At 38.9% G+C, this 17,491-nt stretch overlaps 1 protein-coding gene across 5 annotated transcripts in view; it reads left to right on the top strand.

The window, feature by feature from the left end:
- LOC311276901 (rho GTPase-activating protein 26-like) overlaps positions 1-17,491 on the top strand; it is a 122,619-nt gene that overhangs the window by 85,065 nt on the left and 20,063 nt on the right. For 4 of the 5 annotated variants that reach the window (XM_084386909.1, XM_084386908.1, XM_084386906.1 and 1 more), the window contains exons 19-20: positions 1,264-1,414; positions 7,167-7,320. In XM_084386909.1, the coding sequence (XP_084243035.1) occupies positions 1,264-1,414; positions 7,167-7,320 (305 nt within the window). The remainder of the gene's footprint in view (positions 1-1,263; positions 1,415-7,166; positions 7,321-17,491) is intronic. The other variant, XM_084386907.1, reaches the window with a different exon arrangement.

Raw genomic sequence — 17,491 nt, 5'->3', positions numbered from 1 at the left:
TCCAATTTCACCATTTAGCACTGGTGCAAGAGTGGTTTGAGCATCACACACATGTCAGGATGGTGTTCTTTCCAGCATATTCTCCTCTTGGAGATGGAAAGTATGTGTTTGCAACCCTTAAGCCAAGTAAGTCTTCAAGCGATGGAAGAGCCCTTTGGAGAAGTTGAGGCACAAGATGGATCCAGCATTCACAGCTTTTTTTTCCCACGATGCATGACTCGTGAAAATATATGCTGTGATGTTGATGCAATTCTTTGACCAGATGTAAATGAAAGGCAAGATCTATAAAGTTCATTGATTCAATTATTGCAGTGCATTTATTTATTTACTTATTTATTTTATTTTATTTTTTGGGGCGAAAGCTCATTTTGAACATTTTGAACATTTTGTATATATATATATATATATTTGTGTATCTACAGCATTAACTGCAAGCCAAAGAGGGCAAGGTTTCAACTGAACTATGCATATTCATTTTATGCAATTATGTTATGTTCTTGCTTCATCAATGCAACAAGTCAAGTCAAGTCACATTTATTTATATAGCACTTTTTACAATACAAATTGTTTCAAAGCAGCTTTACAGAGATAACAGGAAAATAATGCAAAATTTTGTTTCCAGGAGAAAATAGCGTTACAGTCTAGCTTAAGTAAGTTCAGTGATGTTTCATTTTTGTTTTAAAAAAGTTATTAATTTAGTTAGTTTATATATATATAGCCGCTCTGGAGTAAACCGTGATGTCATCGTCCAGCTCAGTTCAGTTCCTGTATAATAGTGTCAAGACAGGCAGATCATTATCATTGTTGAATATTACATTTAATGTTAAATTTAATGTCAATAATTTAATTCACGTTCTTAAATGAGCGAGGTTTTCTAGCATATTTCAACTGCTCATGGTATGATGCATTTTAGTGATGGCCAAATGGCACTTTAAACTCAGTCAGATCTATAAAAATTAATATTCATATTTACAAGTTATTATATACATAATTATATACATTATATACATAATCATGATGATACATTAAACTCCCTGTAATTCTCTCCTTGATCGCACAAAATTTCATTTATATAAACTTTTCATCCACAGTTATTGCCTTTCTTTCTTAATGTCATTACTATCAAACTTTTTAATTGCATAGAGGTATAAGGTATATTGTTCCAGGATCATCAGGATGTTCTATTTTTGTGCACACACTCATCCCATCATTGTGGCTCTCTGACATCTTTATGCTGATTTGAATTTCCTCTCTGCTCTGCAGATTTTCAAAGACATGCCAGTGTCTGGAGGAGGGCAGGGCAACACCCAGCTCAACCTGCCCAGGCGGAGAAGTGCAGACAGCAAGGCCCCGTCCTGCAGTGAGAGACCCCTCACGCTTTTCCCCACACCCACATTCTCAGAGAAAGAGAAAGGTACGTGCTTTCTTTAAAATATAAAAAATTATAGTTCTTTAGAACTAAAAATAATGTTAGAATGCATGACTCTGTACATGACCTTCATGACTCTGTAGCCAGTTCTATTCCATCCAAGCTGTCAGGAGATCGTATTTCGAATTGAACACGCTCCACCTGCGCAAAATTAGGGATGTCAAATAAAAATTTTAATTTCGAATATTATTTCAAAAACATTAAAACCCAACAACGACACTTACATCATCATCATCATTGCATATCGTGCACCACTGATAAGGCTGCCTGTCTAACTGAACTTGTGCCTTTTAAATGTTAATATATATTTAAATATTAGTCATATTTAAGTATGAAATTCAGAGGATCTTTCAGATTCTGAGCTGGATAAAGATACTTCCCAGGCCTCAGATCCAGCACTTCTTGATCCATCAGATAAAGCTGTGATTTCTAGGGCAGCAGAGCGAGCTCAAGTGCCGGTTTTGGCAGTACCAACGACATCTGTTTTTGTTAGAGGCTCCCATCGTCAGAAATCCGAAGGGCCGAAGAGCTACAGTCTTCCTGGAAGGCACCACTAGCGCTAACGCCTTACCCAAAACACAGTTAGTTAATGTGTGGGGGCCGGATAGCTGTGGCCTTGCCGCAGTGCCTCTGGTGGGACATACATTTGGTATGTTGGCTGGAGCAACCGCAGGAGCAGATAGAGACTAAATCATCCAGACAAGCGCAGCAGGGCTGTGGATGTTCAGCTGTGTAAAGCTTATCAGGCATCAGCTTTAGCGGCAAGGCTTTCTGGCGCAAGTTTCCAGTCCATAGCTTCAGTGGTCCAAGCACGCCGCCAGGTTTGGTTATCAGAAGCAAATGTTTCTGACCAGGATTGTGCAACAGTGGTAGTAGCTGCCCCAGTTGTACCAGGGGAGGTGTTTGGCCCATCATCAGGAGCAGCTCTGGAACAGGCACGGAAAGCAAGGGAGTTAACTTATGCAGTGCAACAGATGGGGCACATGGGACTGTTTTTGGCAACAAGAGGATGGGGTCGTTCAACCTCATCTGTCCAAGACTGGGGAGGTTCACAGCGTACTTTGACCCAGAGTTCCTTGGCAAACCCGAGGAGGGGCAATCACCACTCTTTTTGCCAGCAGCAGCCAACAAAGCAGCTAAAAATGCAACTGTTAGGATCCCTGAGTACTCAATACCCTAAGATGGAACCAAGCCACCAGATTACCAGGGTATTGTTCCAACAGTCTAAAATAGAAATGTGGAGTGCAAATCCCTCTCGACAGAGATCTCAACACAATTGCGGTAAAGAGCAATAACACTCCTGCCCTCAGAGTCAGTAGGGCAGGGGTTTTATTCTGCCTACTTTCTAATTTCAAAGGAGGATGAAGACTGGCGTTCCATCTTTAATCTGAAACGGTTCAATTGGTCTTTAAAACGTCTACCTTTTCGAATGTTGAACCTGTCAACCCTCTTCACGAGCATAAGACAAGGGGGACTGGTTCACTACAGTGGAATTCTGTGATACATTTTTTCACATTCCCATCCACAGAGATCACAGAAAGTACCTGTGTTTTTTCTTTCAAGACAGCTCGTAAGAACTTCGCTTTTGAACTGTCTCTGGCTCCTTGAATTTTTACCAAGTACATGGATGCAGCACTCATTCCTCTCCGTTTGCAGGGAATTTACATCATAAATTACTTGGACGATTGGCTGATATGTGCCTAAACCAAACAAGCGAGGAGTGACACAAAAGACTAGGCTTGATGTTGAACGAATAGAAGAGCTGGCTCACTCCATGCAGAATAGTATCACATCTGGGCTTAGCTCTGGACTCAATGATCATGAGAGCCTGTCTTTTTGCAAATGGATCCAGAGTATGTCCCAGCCATGAGATAGTGGTTTTCAATGCCAGGCCCTCCAGCAAGGGGTCTGGGTCAGGTTTGTTCAAGAGAAACAATAACTACTGATGCATCCAAAATTGGCTGGGGAGCCATGTGGAAAAACTGCCCAGTTAGAGGCAGCATGCAGGCCTCTTGGGCAGGAGTTCATATAAACCTGCTGGAAATTGAGGCTGTGCATCAAGCCGGACCTGGGGAGAAAACATATCATTGTGCGAACAGACAGTTCCACAGTGGTGTACTACGTAAACCTGTACCACATAACCACTAATTCTCAATCTCTTCATGGCAAGGCCTGAGAGCTCCTCTTATGGGTGCATACAAATGGTATTTTCCGTTACATGTTCCAGTGGTGGGCAATGTGGCAGCTGACCTCCTACCCAGGAGAATGGCAGCTACACCCAGAGATTGTGCAAGTAATTTGGGCTCAATTCGTAAGGGCTCAGGTGGATCTCTTTGCCTCTCAGGAGACTACTAACTGTCCCCTATGGTAGTCAATGGTGAGACAGAAGGGGACACTGGGGGCAAATGCCCTAGCACACGAGTGGCATCGGGGCCTTCTATATATTTTCCCCCCTTTTCCTCTTCTATCAGTAGTATTGGCCAAGATTCAAGGCTCACAAGCCAGAGTCCTGCTCACATGCCAGAGTCCTGTATCCTGTGGTTATGGCCTCACCACATTTCTCTTCTGACTTTATTCGGTATGCCCATATGGTGACGTGTTGACCAGGATGAAACAGAACGGGGGTTACATAGGTAACAGAGAGACGAAATAAGAGAATGTGCTGGTGCTGTTTAAGTCTATTTAGTTTCATTGTGTTTTGGTTTTGTTTTCATTCTGTTCCCAGTTCTGTTTGTTAGTTAGTTTCCATAGTTTCCATAGTGACTGATTACTTTCACCAGAGTTGTGTTTAGTTTTCTTGTTAACTGTGTATTTAAGCCCTTAGTTTCCTCAATTCTTGGTCCGTTATCATTTAAGTTTGTGTGGTACTGTTATATGAGTTTGATTTCTGTATTCTCCTGCATGTTTCCAAACAAAGACTTAGTTATTGGATTTTCTGCATCGTGCATTAATTGCAGCCACCAATACGTGACACCGGCGGTTATTGCACCTGCATTTGTTGATTGCATTATTTATGATTGCGCGCAGGTGGAGCGCGTTTAATTTGATGTACAATCTCCTGACAGCTCGCCCTCTAATGTGGCTTACCAATATGGTGACGTTGACCTTATTTGTTGAAATTTGGTTACCTACGTAACCCTCCTTTTTTAAGCCACGTTTGTTCTACAAATAGGACTTTTGTTTTTTGAGGGAATTTTTCTGAGACCATACATGACCAAATGTGATGTATCTCAAAAAGGATATTTAGAGATTTTGGATGTTTTGGGGGGTTAGGTAGAGTCAACTTCCTCTTGATATATATATTCCTATATATATATATATCTATTACAAAAGGTGAAAACATTCCATGAGGCTCCAGAAGGAAACACAATGCATTTAGAACTGGGGAGTGTGAAATTTCTGAATTCAAGGTAAATTGAATCAAGGTAAATTGTACTTATTTTGTCTACTGGGAAACATGTAAGTATCTTCTGTAGCTTCTGAAGGGCAGCACTAAATAAAAAAAATAAAAAAATAAAAAAATTGTATCTTTAAACAAAACAAGGAAAATGTACACATCTTTATCCTGTTCCTGTTTAAAAAACATTTTCACCCCCTGGCTTTTAATGCATTGTTTCTCCTTCTGGAGCATCAGTGAATGTTTGCAGCTTTTGTATTAGTTGAGTATGAGTCCCTCAGTTGACCTCAGTGTGAAAAGATGGATCTCAAATTCATACAGTCATTACTGGAAAGGGTCTAAATAGGGCTGCACAATATATCGAAATTATCGAAATATTGCAAATGTATATATCGTGATAGGAATATTGCAATGGCTTGCAATAACTGGGGTCATGAACAAAAGACAAAGAGAAAATCACTCACTGCTCTTGGCTGTATAACTTTTGTAGCTTTAATAAGAATCAGTGTATATTTAATTCATACAGTGAAAACTAAGCAGTGTTTTATTTGTACACTTGATTATTCAGTTTCTTCTGTTAAATAAACCTAATGTAGGATAACCTGAAACCCTGAACCCCGTGGTTTACACTGATGTTAAAATAACACTTCTTTTATTAACTATTAACTTCTTATGCTACAGTAAAACACTGCTGTTCACTTTCAGAAGTTGTAGGGATGTTTTCTTGTTACAAAAATAATGTGAAACACGTATGTAGGTTATATAATTTTAAATATTTTAATGATCATTTAAGTTTATTTTACACACTTTAGGCATTATCATATCGCTTATCGCTTATGAGTTATCGCATATCGCATTTTTCTTCAATATCGTGCAGCCCTAGGTTCAAATATGCAAAAGATTTTGGAAAACCAAAGAATTTGGCGGACCTGGAGGATTTTTCTGATGAACAAACAAGGGACTCAACCATCACAAAACAAATACATTACAGCATTTAACAATTGTTAATATTAGTTAATAAAAGGTTAATGTTAGTTCACAGTGCATTAACTAATGTTAACAGATAAAATGCTTTAGTAAATGTTGAGATTAACATTAACTAAGATGAACAAATGCTGTAGAATTATTGTTCATGTTAAAGGTATAGTGGAGGATTTTCCCGAATTTTAGAAAAGAACCGCCCTCTCCACTTTTTGAAAAAATGCACATGCGCAACACTCTACCTGCTCCCGAGAGGGAACGCCTATTAAACGTGTGCACGAGAGAGCATGCACAAGCCTAGTTCTCCTCGTGCACGCTCTGTTTACAAGTTGCTGTCGGTGTGTGACTTGTGCCAGGGCTAGCATCGCTAATCATAGCTTACATTAACTTTTACTAGCAGTGATTTTAAATGGATTTCTCCAAATAGCATGCCAAACTTTACCTGTCAAGTAGAAACTTCGCGACTGAGGCATCAGTGGGAAGCCCAACCTGTGCTTTTAGCGCACGCCAGCGTGTGAAATATTCTCCCAAAAACACTCTGGTCTTGTTTCTTTCTCCAGAGGCCTTTCTCTTCTTGTCATACAATTCGTAGACACTTTTTCTCTTGCGACCCTCAGACATTTTGAAAAAACCCGGTGAGAACGGCGAGCTTCAATGAATGGCTGAAAACGTAGCTCACCACACATATACACCTGAAAGTGCGCATGCGCAGAAAGCGAAAACTACCTAGGGACGAGCACGTACGACGGCCTTACGTAAACATATCACCAGAATGATTGACAACTAGGAGGACCAATAGTCTTGATGATCCACCCGGAAAAAGAAAATCCTCCACTATACCTTTAACTAGTGTAGTTAGCTAATGTTAACAAATGAAACCTTAATTGTAAAAAGGAAATCCCAAAGATTGTTTTGCATTCTCCCAGTAGGTTGTTTACATGCAAACGGTTTTACATTGCTAAGCTCTGTGCATCAGGTCAGCTGGAGAAGGAAATTCAGTTTGAGGTCTATAAATTGTTGTGCTATAAATGACAATGGCAATTATTGAAATAGTTTCGGGTTTCAAGTTGGCACACCTAGATCAGACCCGTGACCAGACACCAACCTGTTCGCAATTACTAAAAAATGCTGCCAACCCCTTCTGGGCATGTGACGAATTAACGAATTAACACCAATATTAGATTCCATTTAGTTTAGTCACTAGAAGTGTACCTTGAATTGCTTATTGAAATACAAACCACATAAAAAATGCAAACCACTAGATCACGCCTGGCCATGTTTTAGCCACAGGCTGGAGTAATTGTATTAGCATACCATTAACTCTTCATTAGGATAACAACATTTTTGCTTTTCCATCAGCAGTGGAGAAGAGGAACAGTGTGGTTGTAAACTCCAGTGCAGACTCAGTAAATTGCAACAGCACACACAACTGGACTCGACTCAACAGCCTCTCCACCGGAGACGGAGATCACGATGGGCTTCAACTGGCCAAACCGAGTCAGCCTAATTCACTGTAAGTGTACAGTACATGCTTTAAAGCAAAAGTGTGTTAAATACTGTCTCCCATTCTCCTGGTTGCCTCTGTTTATTTGAGCATCCCAGCCAGCCCAACTCAACAATATTGGCCGAACCAATGCCATGAGTTTGTTCAACCAACAGCAGGTAGGGGGAGTGTTCAAGAAACTTATTTAAAAACCATTGTTTTCAATCATCAAACCAAGCAGCTTTTTGTTGGTCAGTGCTTGTGACCAACTTGAAAATCTGTGTGTGGAACTTTTTCACCCTCATGCAAAACTCCAGATCACGCAGATTCATATTGGAATGACTGGATTTTGATAACTGGTTTTCAGATGGTTTTGCCAGTGTAGACTAAAAGAATATGCAATTTCTCCACACACAAACACTATGGGCCCTATTTGAACCATCTGAAACGCAAGTGTCAAAGCGCAAAGCGCAAGTAACTTTGTGGGCGGGTCTTGGCGCTGTTGCTATTTTCCCGGCGGGATAAATGACTCTTGCACCTGGCGCAAATCTAAAAGGGGTTGGTCTGAAGTAGCTTCATTATTCATGGGTGTGGTTTGGGCGTAACGTGAAATAAACCAATCAGAGCGACATCTCACATTCCCTTTAAGAGCAGGCGCTCTTGTTCTAAAGCGGATTCCTATTATAATGGCGGATTTGCCAGGCGCACGCGAGGAGCGGTTCACAGCCGAGGAGACCGACGTTCCCGTCAGGGACGTTGGGGATGGAGAAACACACCCAAATTAATTTCGGTTAAACAGGCGTATGATAATTTGGGTAAATGTGTAAGCTAGATGTATGCTTTTATAATAAACTATCTATCTATCTATCTATCTATCTTATCTATCTATCTATCTATCTATCTATCTATCTATCTATCTATCTATCTATCTATCTATCTATCTATCTATCTATCTATCTATCTATCTATCTATCTATCTATCTATCGTAATAATGTATGATTTGCAAAAATGATAACTGCTGCTTCTGTGTAGATGAGAGAATCAAAGTGTATGCGCGTTATGCACACGCTACATTGATTAAGGCCAAGCATGTGCCCTTAAAATAGCATCTGAATAACATGCGCAACGCGCCAATGACTTTAAACTGTTTTTTTTCGGCCAGTGGCGCAATTGTTTTCTAAACCTGTAAAATAGCATGAGGGAACGTTTGCGCCGGAACACGCCTCCTCTTTGCGCTGAACCGCCCCGGGGAGCGCAAGTGTATTTCTTAGTTAACCGACGTGCTTCTGTGGAGGGAAAAGTCCGCTTTGCGCGGGTGCAAAATAGGAATGATACATGCGTCCGTGTACAAAGTCAATTGCGCTGGGTGCAAGATAGGGCCCATTCTGTTTATCAGCATCATTATTCCAATATCAAGGGCAATAATTGACAATAATGATTTTTGTCATAATATTGTAGTCCTACCATGTAATGAGTTTTTTATTTTATTATTATAATTATTTATATACTTTATGTAGGATATTTAAAATGTAAAATCTCATAACATTATGCAATTGCTGTGAAAATACATTTACGCCACCTTTGAGCAGCATTGAACAGTCTATGTAAAGAAATATATGCCATGACAGATGAGGCTTCTGTGCCATTTTGGCAATGCAAAGGCAAAATAGCTTTTGTTGAAGGCATTTGTTGAATTTTGTTGTTAACAGACTATAGTATTCTGATGGATTGAATTAATTTACTAAATTGTAATATTTTACATTAAAAAAAACAACACAGAGGCATAAGGTAATTATAAGGTAATTTATATATATATATATATATATATATATATATATAATAACTTTACAAAGTTAAAAAAGTCCCAGAAAATTACTTTTATAGGACAAATATTGACCCTTAGGCCCTGTGTCCACGCGGCTGGCTTATTTTTCCAATTGTTTTTAATGGGAGCGCCGCGTTTTTAAAATGCCAGGAGGGTAACGAGTGTCTATTTCACGCTGAAACACTGCATTTTTTTACCGGTCACCAAGAGTAAAACGCAGCACTCATCACTGTCACGTATTACACAGCCGTCCAATCACAGTGGAGGAGGGGCGGGACAAATACCACACCGACCAACCATCACATTCTGCTTGTACAACGTCAACAAATGACAACAACAAGCATAATAACGGAACAAAATAATTTAAAACAAGAGCCCGTTACATTGTATCATCATTTTTATATAGAAACAACACAGAATCAAACTATCTGTGAAATGAGATACTAGTAACACTACGGATATTCCGTATCATAGCAAGCAAAGCATCTCAACTGGAAAAAACCCCGCTGTGCTACCAAGACGCTCTCACACCTTTAGTCAGGGTTTCTTGCACCAAAAAGTTGTCAGAATCTAGTTTTACTTGACCATTTTCTCTCTGACCCGTACTGCACCTTTAAGACTTCTTTATGTAAAGGACACAACTTCTTTCCATATGCAATGAGGTGCAGCAAAAATGTCAATGTTCAAAGCATAATTGAGGTGTATTTTCTAAGTAGATTTGCCGCAAGTTGCGGGCCGGACTGTCGCACACATTAGCACTGTAGCTCATGTCTAAAGCGTATGTGTTAACTGCGTTGCTGTTGGTTCAGTGTTAGAGCATATCTACAAAATAGATAAAACATCTTTTACTTCCAAAGTAAAAAAAAAAAAAAAATCCTGAATCCTGTTTTCCATGATACATCCCCTTCAAAGCAAACATATACCCTCTCACATGGGCTGTAGTAATGATTTTCCCTGTAACCTTTCCAATCTCCTACAGCCCTTTTCCACTGTGTGCACTTTGTAAGGCACACTGTTTGAAGTATGCAGCTCACTGTCTCTGGTTGGCCATGGGTCAGTAATGGATTTTTGAACCACTATCTTGGGCCCATTTTGATAGCTCTTTGCTGTGCACAGCTATGGCATGAGATGAGAGTCGTTTTTTTTAATGCTGCTGCTCTGCAGCATAAGCACATACGGAGCAGAAATACAAAAAGTCCCCGTGTTCTCAAGATCTTGATCTCAGTGAAACACACTTATTGCTTTGCTTATTTTGGAAACCGATTAGAAATATGAATGCAAGCAATTTTTGCAAAAATTGTACTCTGCTGACTTTTGAAAAAGTTTGTATGTTGTTAGTGGTGTTTGATAAGGCAAGCATTTCTACATGTGTTGTACATCCGTTGGATTACAGTTTGGTGTGTATCTTATAATGCACTGTTTGTGCTACAGATATGAATGAAGTCAAGTCACCTTTATTCATATAGCACTTTATACAAAACAGATTGTTTCAAAGCAACAGTGATAACAGGAAAATGATGATGATATCGGCTGTTGTTCAGCTGAAGTCAGTTCAGTGTAAAGATCATCAATTATTAAAGCAGTTCAAATCTAATGTTGTTTTCCAGCTCAGTTCAGTTCTCACACAACAGCGTCAGTACAGTCAGATCAATAATATTATTGAATATTAAGTGTCCCCAACTAAGCAAGCCAGAGGCGACAGTGGCAAGGAACCCAAACTCCATCGGGTGACAATGGAGGAAAAAAAGCCTCGGGAGAAACCAGGCTCAGTCAGGGGATCAGTTAGGATGTGACTATGATTCAGGCTGCATCACAAGTCAGAATTCAGATCAGGATCGGTAGCATTCAAATATTCATCCAAGTTCTTTAGCTTCAAAATCGATTTCTCAAATCCATGTGCCTTGTTGGGGATAGGTTTGTCATTGCTTACTTGTGATTATTATTATTATTATTATTTATTTTTTATTTTTATTTTTTTTGCCTGGTGGATATAAGACAGGAAAAGAAATCCCCCAGAATAACATTGAAGGAGGGTTTCAAGCCATAACTTAGAGACCAGAATATCATATTTCTTGAGAACAGTGTTCAAATAGATGGTATAAGGTTCTCTTATCAAAGTACTGAAATGGGTGTTCCACAAGGGTCAATATTGGGACTGCTTCTTTTTACATTATATATTATGCATTAGATCATATATTATGTATTATAGATTAGATGTGGCATTAAAGGTATAGTGGAGGATTTTCCCGAATTTTAGAAAAGAACCGCCCTCGCCACTTATTGAAAAAATGCACCTGCGCAACACTCTACCTGCTCCCGAGAGGGAACGCCTGTTAAACGTGTGCACGAGAGAGCATGCCCGAGCCTAGTGCGTGACTTGTGCCGGGGCTAGCATCGCTAATCATAGCTTACATGAACTTTTACTAGCAGTGATTTTAAATGGATTTCTCCAAATAGCATGCCAGACTTTACCTGTCGAGTAGACACTTCGCGACTGAGGCATCAGTGGGAAGCCCAACCTGTGCTTTTAGCGCACGCCAGCGTGTGAAATATTCTCCCAAAAACACTCTGGTCTTGTTTCTTTCTTCAGAGGCCTTTCTCTTCTTGTCATACAATTCGTAGACACTTTTTCTCTTGCGACCCTCAGACATTTTGAAAAAACCCGGTGAGAACGGGCGAGCTTCAATGAATGGCTGAAACCGTAGCTCACCACACATATACACCTGAAAGTGCGCATGCGCAGAAAGCGAAAACTACCTAGGGACGAGCACGTACGACGGCCTTACGTAAACATATCACCAGAATGATTGACAACTAGGAGGACCAATAGTCTTGATGATCCACCCAGAAAAAGAAAATCCTCCGCAATACCTTTAATATATTATTATAACACCAATAACAAAAAACTAGTTATACCCTTAGGGTCAAAAATATATACAATGTTCAATGTCAATTAATTAATCAGACTGAATTCAATGATTGGACAAACATATGTACATGTTTTAATATTTAGACCACTTTTATTATTGATTGCTATCAAGATGTGAAGAGAGTTTCCAGAATAACAGTAAGTGTTAATAAAAAAATGCCTACCCTAACATTAAATTATTATTTGTTGTTGTTGTTGTTGTTGTTGTTGTTTTCACATATATTGTATTAATGTGTTTTGAATTTGGTTGTTGGCTGTTATATTTCTTAATTTCTGCAAATCATCTATTATATAGAAGCATATAGAGGGTATTGTCCCTGTCATATAAACAATAAAATAGAGACATCATAGAGCAATCACCCAGAACATCCCAACAACCACTACAGTAGCAATGCCCTAGAAACCCCTCAAACACCCTAGCAACATTAACAATACATTAGCAAATACAAGAACATACTAACAGCGCCCTTGCTACCATCATCTGTTTTAACTGTTTGAATTAGTATGTGGAATAGAACAATGATTTATCTTCATGTTTGCTATGAAGTAGACAGCATCTTACATTTAGGAGATCTTTACTGTTTGCACATAGTTTTTAGTTTTAGCTTTTGTTTCAGGGTCAGAAGGGTAGATCGTTTGATCAGACTGAACAACGTTTTGATACAATCTGTGATTCATTTCATGACCTTACATTGGCTACAATCTTTGCTTGCTTTGAGGTTTTTATTATGTGAACGGAAATTATGGAACCCAGCACAGCCCTCAGATTCTCTCAATTTCCTGCCAACATACTGTATTTACTGTTGAGAGAGGCATGACTGCCAAGGTCTTGCTTTTAACCGGTGTTCCCCAAGATTCTGTCCTCGACCCTTTCCCAATCTCCCACTCCCATTAGGAGATCACACTCTTAAGTTTCACGTCATAAACAATTGTTTTATTCCTGTGAAATATACTCACACAGAACAATACATTTCAAGGTTTACAATTTATTCAGTGAGATTTTTTTTTCTTCTAGACCTATTAAACTGTCTACCGCAGTCAAATAAGAAAAGCAACACAAAACAGTAAAATACCCAGACAGCAACATAGTGTCGGCCCAGATCTGGCCCAAATCTGGAACGCGTTGAATCCACATGTACTGTACCAGACGGATCTGGGCCGACACTATATTTCTGTCTGGGTATGCACATATCGAATCAAAATTTGATTCAAAATCGAGAAGCCATGTCTGCTTATTTTAAGCAACTTCCAAATCTGCCACGTTTAACAAAGCAAGCTCGAAACTCTAGTGTTTCCCAGTACCAAAGCGCTGCACAAGAACATGCATAATTAGAAGTAAACAGAGAACTGAGTGTCAAATGTGAATGCATAATTAATAAACATGTATAATTTAGATTTTATTGATCTAATGTGTGAATTCTGGGTATTCGGTATTAGCAAGTGCTAATGTTTTTTTTTTTTTTTTTTTTGGTATTTCACTATGACTCAGTTTGACAGGAAAATAATAAAGCCAGTTGCAACAAGTGAATGATAGCATTGTATCTCCCTCACTGATAAGAAGTTTCATTATGAGATCAGTTATGTGGATAGCAGGAACATTTTGTCCGTAGAGGCATCTGAGGTGGTGCTTTTTCAAAGAAGTGTGTAAGACAGAAAAAAGACACCAAAGACATAATTTAATGATTTAACAAAAACAATTTTTATTCAGCAACACTAACAATAACGCTTCAGGGGGAGGCAGCAACTCTCCTGAATCCCTTAAGTTTACTGTGTTCTCACTGAGCTCCTGAAGCATGGTGTGAAGAATGTGGTTGAATGCTGATTACCCTGTCAATGATGTAATGCCTGTCTATCATCGTTGCATCCGGTACACAAATTGGCCTAAATGAGTCAAACTGGTTGAAATGTGCAGACTAATGTACTGCCATCACAATGTCATGACGTTGGAAACATGATTTTGGAAAATGGGTGGCTTATTCATATGATTTCGTAGAATCTCATTCATACGTTTCCGCCCCAGTGACATAGAACTGTTTCCAGTAAGATCGAGTTGTTACTGCAGATTTGTTGACAAATGACCTGAAAACAAGGTGACTAATAAAAATAATGGCCAAACAACAGTAGTTACAAAATCTACACAAAATATGCTTTTTACAAACTGATTGTTGTTGTTATAAAAAAAAAATGCTGATGACTTTGAAGTGACCTGTTTGTAATAAATAGTATATTAATATGAACACTATAGCAAATAGTACACTGTATGAAACAAACACAAATTTATATTATACAAAAAACAGATTTAAACACTTTGAATTCTCATTTTCAGAAGTATTAATAGGATAGATAGTTTATATAGTTGTTCCCATTGTTTTTATAACTCAACTGTTTTAGAGGAACAGATTGAAGGTTAACTAACTTAACCAACTTTAGATTATTAGATTAAAAATATGACTCACTGCTGTGCAATGCAGAGACACTGAGCAAAATAGAATGATGACTGTATGACATCTAAATATTTTAATGGATTTAGGAGGAAACGTCCTGCTTTTGTAACATGGAAATCTGTTTGTTTTGTAGTCATTGAAGGTTAATCCAGATAAGCGTCCATGATATCATGAGATTAATAGTCACAGCACTGCTGTGTGGTTCAGGTATTTCCTACGTTGTGTGGAGAAACCAACCCCACAAGGATAGTAATACCAGAAATAGTTTATCTTGTGTGGATTATTATTATTATAATAATTATGAAAATGCAGAAGGTTTACTGTAGTGGGTTTAGGGCAGTGGTTCCCAAACTTTTTAGAGTGGAGTACCCCCTGAGGCATTTACCATCCTTCTGCGTACCCCTTCTCTTTCACTTAGACTGCAGATTTCCATTAAGAGACAATATTTGCCCCCTTAAATTGATTTTCAGGTGCATTTTTTACCTATATAAAGGTGACGTTTTTGTAACCCTATTAAAGGTATGTGTCATGGTTTATGTCAAATTCTTAAAATTCCATTCATTTAATTTATGCAATTAAATTTTTTTAACAAAATCAATAATTTCAAAATCAGCCATCTTTGCACTGCAGTGGCATAAGCTGCATCTAGATGTTTTTCCACACTGTTTAATGCTGCTCAGAGGTGGCATCAATGCAGTTACAATGGTATAAATAATGTTATGAGATATTTAAAAAAAAAAAAAAATGTTAAATAGAGAAATATGAAACAAAGTGATAAATACTTTTAAATATTAAACTAAAACCGCCAGTAGGTGGCAGTAAGTCACTGTCTTAATGAGTCCTTCATTGAATAATTGAATCATTCATTCAGTAATGAAGCAAGTGGCTGTATTTGAATGGGTCATTGAATCATTGTCTCTGCTAATTTGTTCAAAGTTGCCGATTTTTTCACTAATGTAACACCGCTGTGTGTTGCTTGGGACAGGTCTGTTGTGGCTTTTATTGGAACTGTTAATACATACACAGACATTCTGCTGTGAGCGAGTAAAACTGCTGCTGTACAATATAGCGTACATGAATTACACGTAGCAGATCTATACAGGTGGAGCGGGGGAAGGTGGGGGGTTTCTGAAAGTACACTGCATTGTTAAGGCAAATGCTACCCATGTATTTGAAGGTTAGGCACGCAAGCTCATTGGCAGTTCTATATTTGTTCTTTATGCTAGTAAGAACTGAAACCCCACTTTTACAGATACATAGTCAAGAATGGTAGTAATGTAGGGTGATTTGCTAAGGCAGCAGACTCAGACACAGACTAGTCGACTTTAATGCTCTGCCATGACGCTTTAAGCTTGACGTCGACTAGTCGCTAATCATGGCCCATAGGGGGCGCAACAGGATAAGAAATAATTTAAGTTTTTGAAGTTCCAACAGTTGGAATGACAAATAACTGCATACTCTGCGCTCCACAATATATGTTTGATTATATCTGGATGCTCAAAGGTTCAGCTCAAGGTTCAGGCCTATTTGTTCGTTAATGACGTCATCAGTGACTAGTTGACGTTGAGTCGACTTTAAAAGTCATACTTTTTTTCATTTTTTTATCTGAAGTTGTTCAACCCCTACTCTGCATGCAACCTATCATATGCACTCTGCTTTTGTTGATGCAGTCTGTTTTGACCACAAAAGATGAGGTAATTTTATTGGATGTCATGTATTTAAACTTTTACTGCACTACCATTTTCCTGTTTTTACACTAGAGGCGGAATTTTGCCAGTTAGAAATACATGCTCTGTTTTAATGTTATTTTAAGGTGGGGTAGAATTAAATATACGGGAAAACTCAGCATTTTGTTTGCGCACCCCCTCTATCACCTCACGAACACCCAAGGGGTACGCATAGCGTAGTTTGTGAACCACTGGGTTAGGGGATATTAGATTATACTGTTTGTACAGTATAAAAATCATTATGTTTTTGGTAAGTCCCCATAACACAAGAGATGTTTGAGCGCTCGTGATCGGTGGTAAAGGCCTAGAAATCAGCTGTGAGGATCAGCGGTCCAAAGCCACAAGACTGAGATGAATGCTGTCATCTATATATAGACATATATATTAATTGTGGCTGTGTGCTGATATACCCATCTCAAAGGCCCCAGAGCACCCGGCAGGCTGTAAATAAATGGTGGCCTGAGATTGATGAACTACTTGAGAAAAGGTGTTATCAGTTGAATTACGTTGGCCGAGGAAGCCAATGTCACATTCTAGAAAATGAAAGTGGCGCCTTGAATGCAAAGGCCAAGTGTATGCAATTATCTTCAACAGTGGTGTCAAACTCAGCTCCTGGAGGGCCACAGTCCTACAGAGTTTAGATCTAACTCTGCTCCAACACACATACCTGTGTTTTTTAAATAAGCCTGAAGGACTTGTAAGACTTTAGAAAATTCCGGGCCGTCTGGTTGAGGAACGACCACTCCGCGAGAAGATACAGCAAAAGCGTTTCTGGAAATTAACATTTGAACTTTCTCTTGCGAAATGACCATCCCCTTCCGAGACGCACCACACCAAGCAGTTCACACCTCACCCTTACAGGCTACTCATTACCCATCCCAGTTTTTAAGAGTTTAGAGATATCTTGCTTACAGAGGAGGGTGCAAATGGCATCCTGCTCTCAAAAGGTGTAAACTCTGGAAACTGTGATTAATGCAAATTCCCATTGTTAGCACATGTTTTGGTTTCTGTCGTGGTCTGAATATATGAAGAAATGTCTCAAGAGGCTCAGGGTGGTTTGTAATGAGATCAGCCCGTGAGTCAGGTATGCATCTTTTACTCTTTACCTCAGAGCATTTGATGTTATGTATTGATCATCTTTGAATTGATTCTGTAATTGGCATGATACATTTACCTGACTAATAATAAATAGTTTCATTTGATTTTATTCTGACTTATTCCGAAATGTGTAACTTTAGTAGATTACGTTGTACCCATTGTTACTGCAAAGCTGTA

Source organism: Rutilus rutilus, assembly GCF_951802725.1.
Source record: "Rutilus rutilus genome assembly, chromosome: 18".
NCBI classification, from domain to species: domain Eukaryota; kingdom Metazoa; phylum Chordata; class Actinopteri; order Cypriniformes; family Leuciscidae; genus Rutilus; species Rutilus rutilus.
The sequence above is the reverse complement of the archived record's forward strand: the minus strand, read 5'-3'. Positions and strand labels throughout refer to the sequence as shown.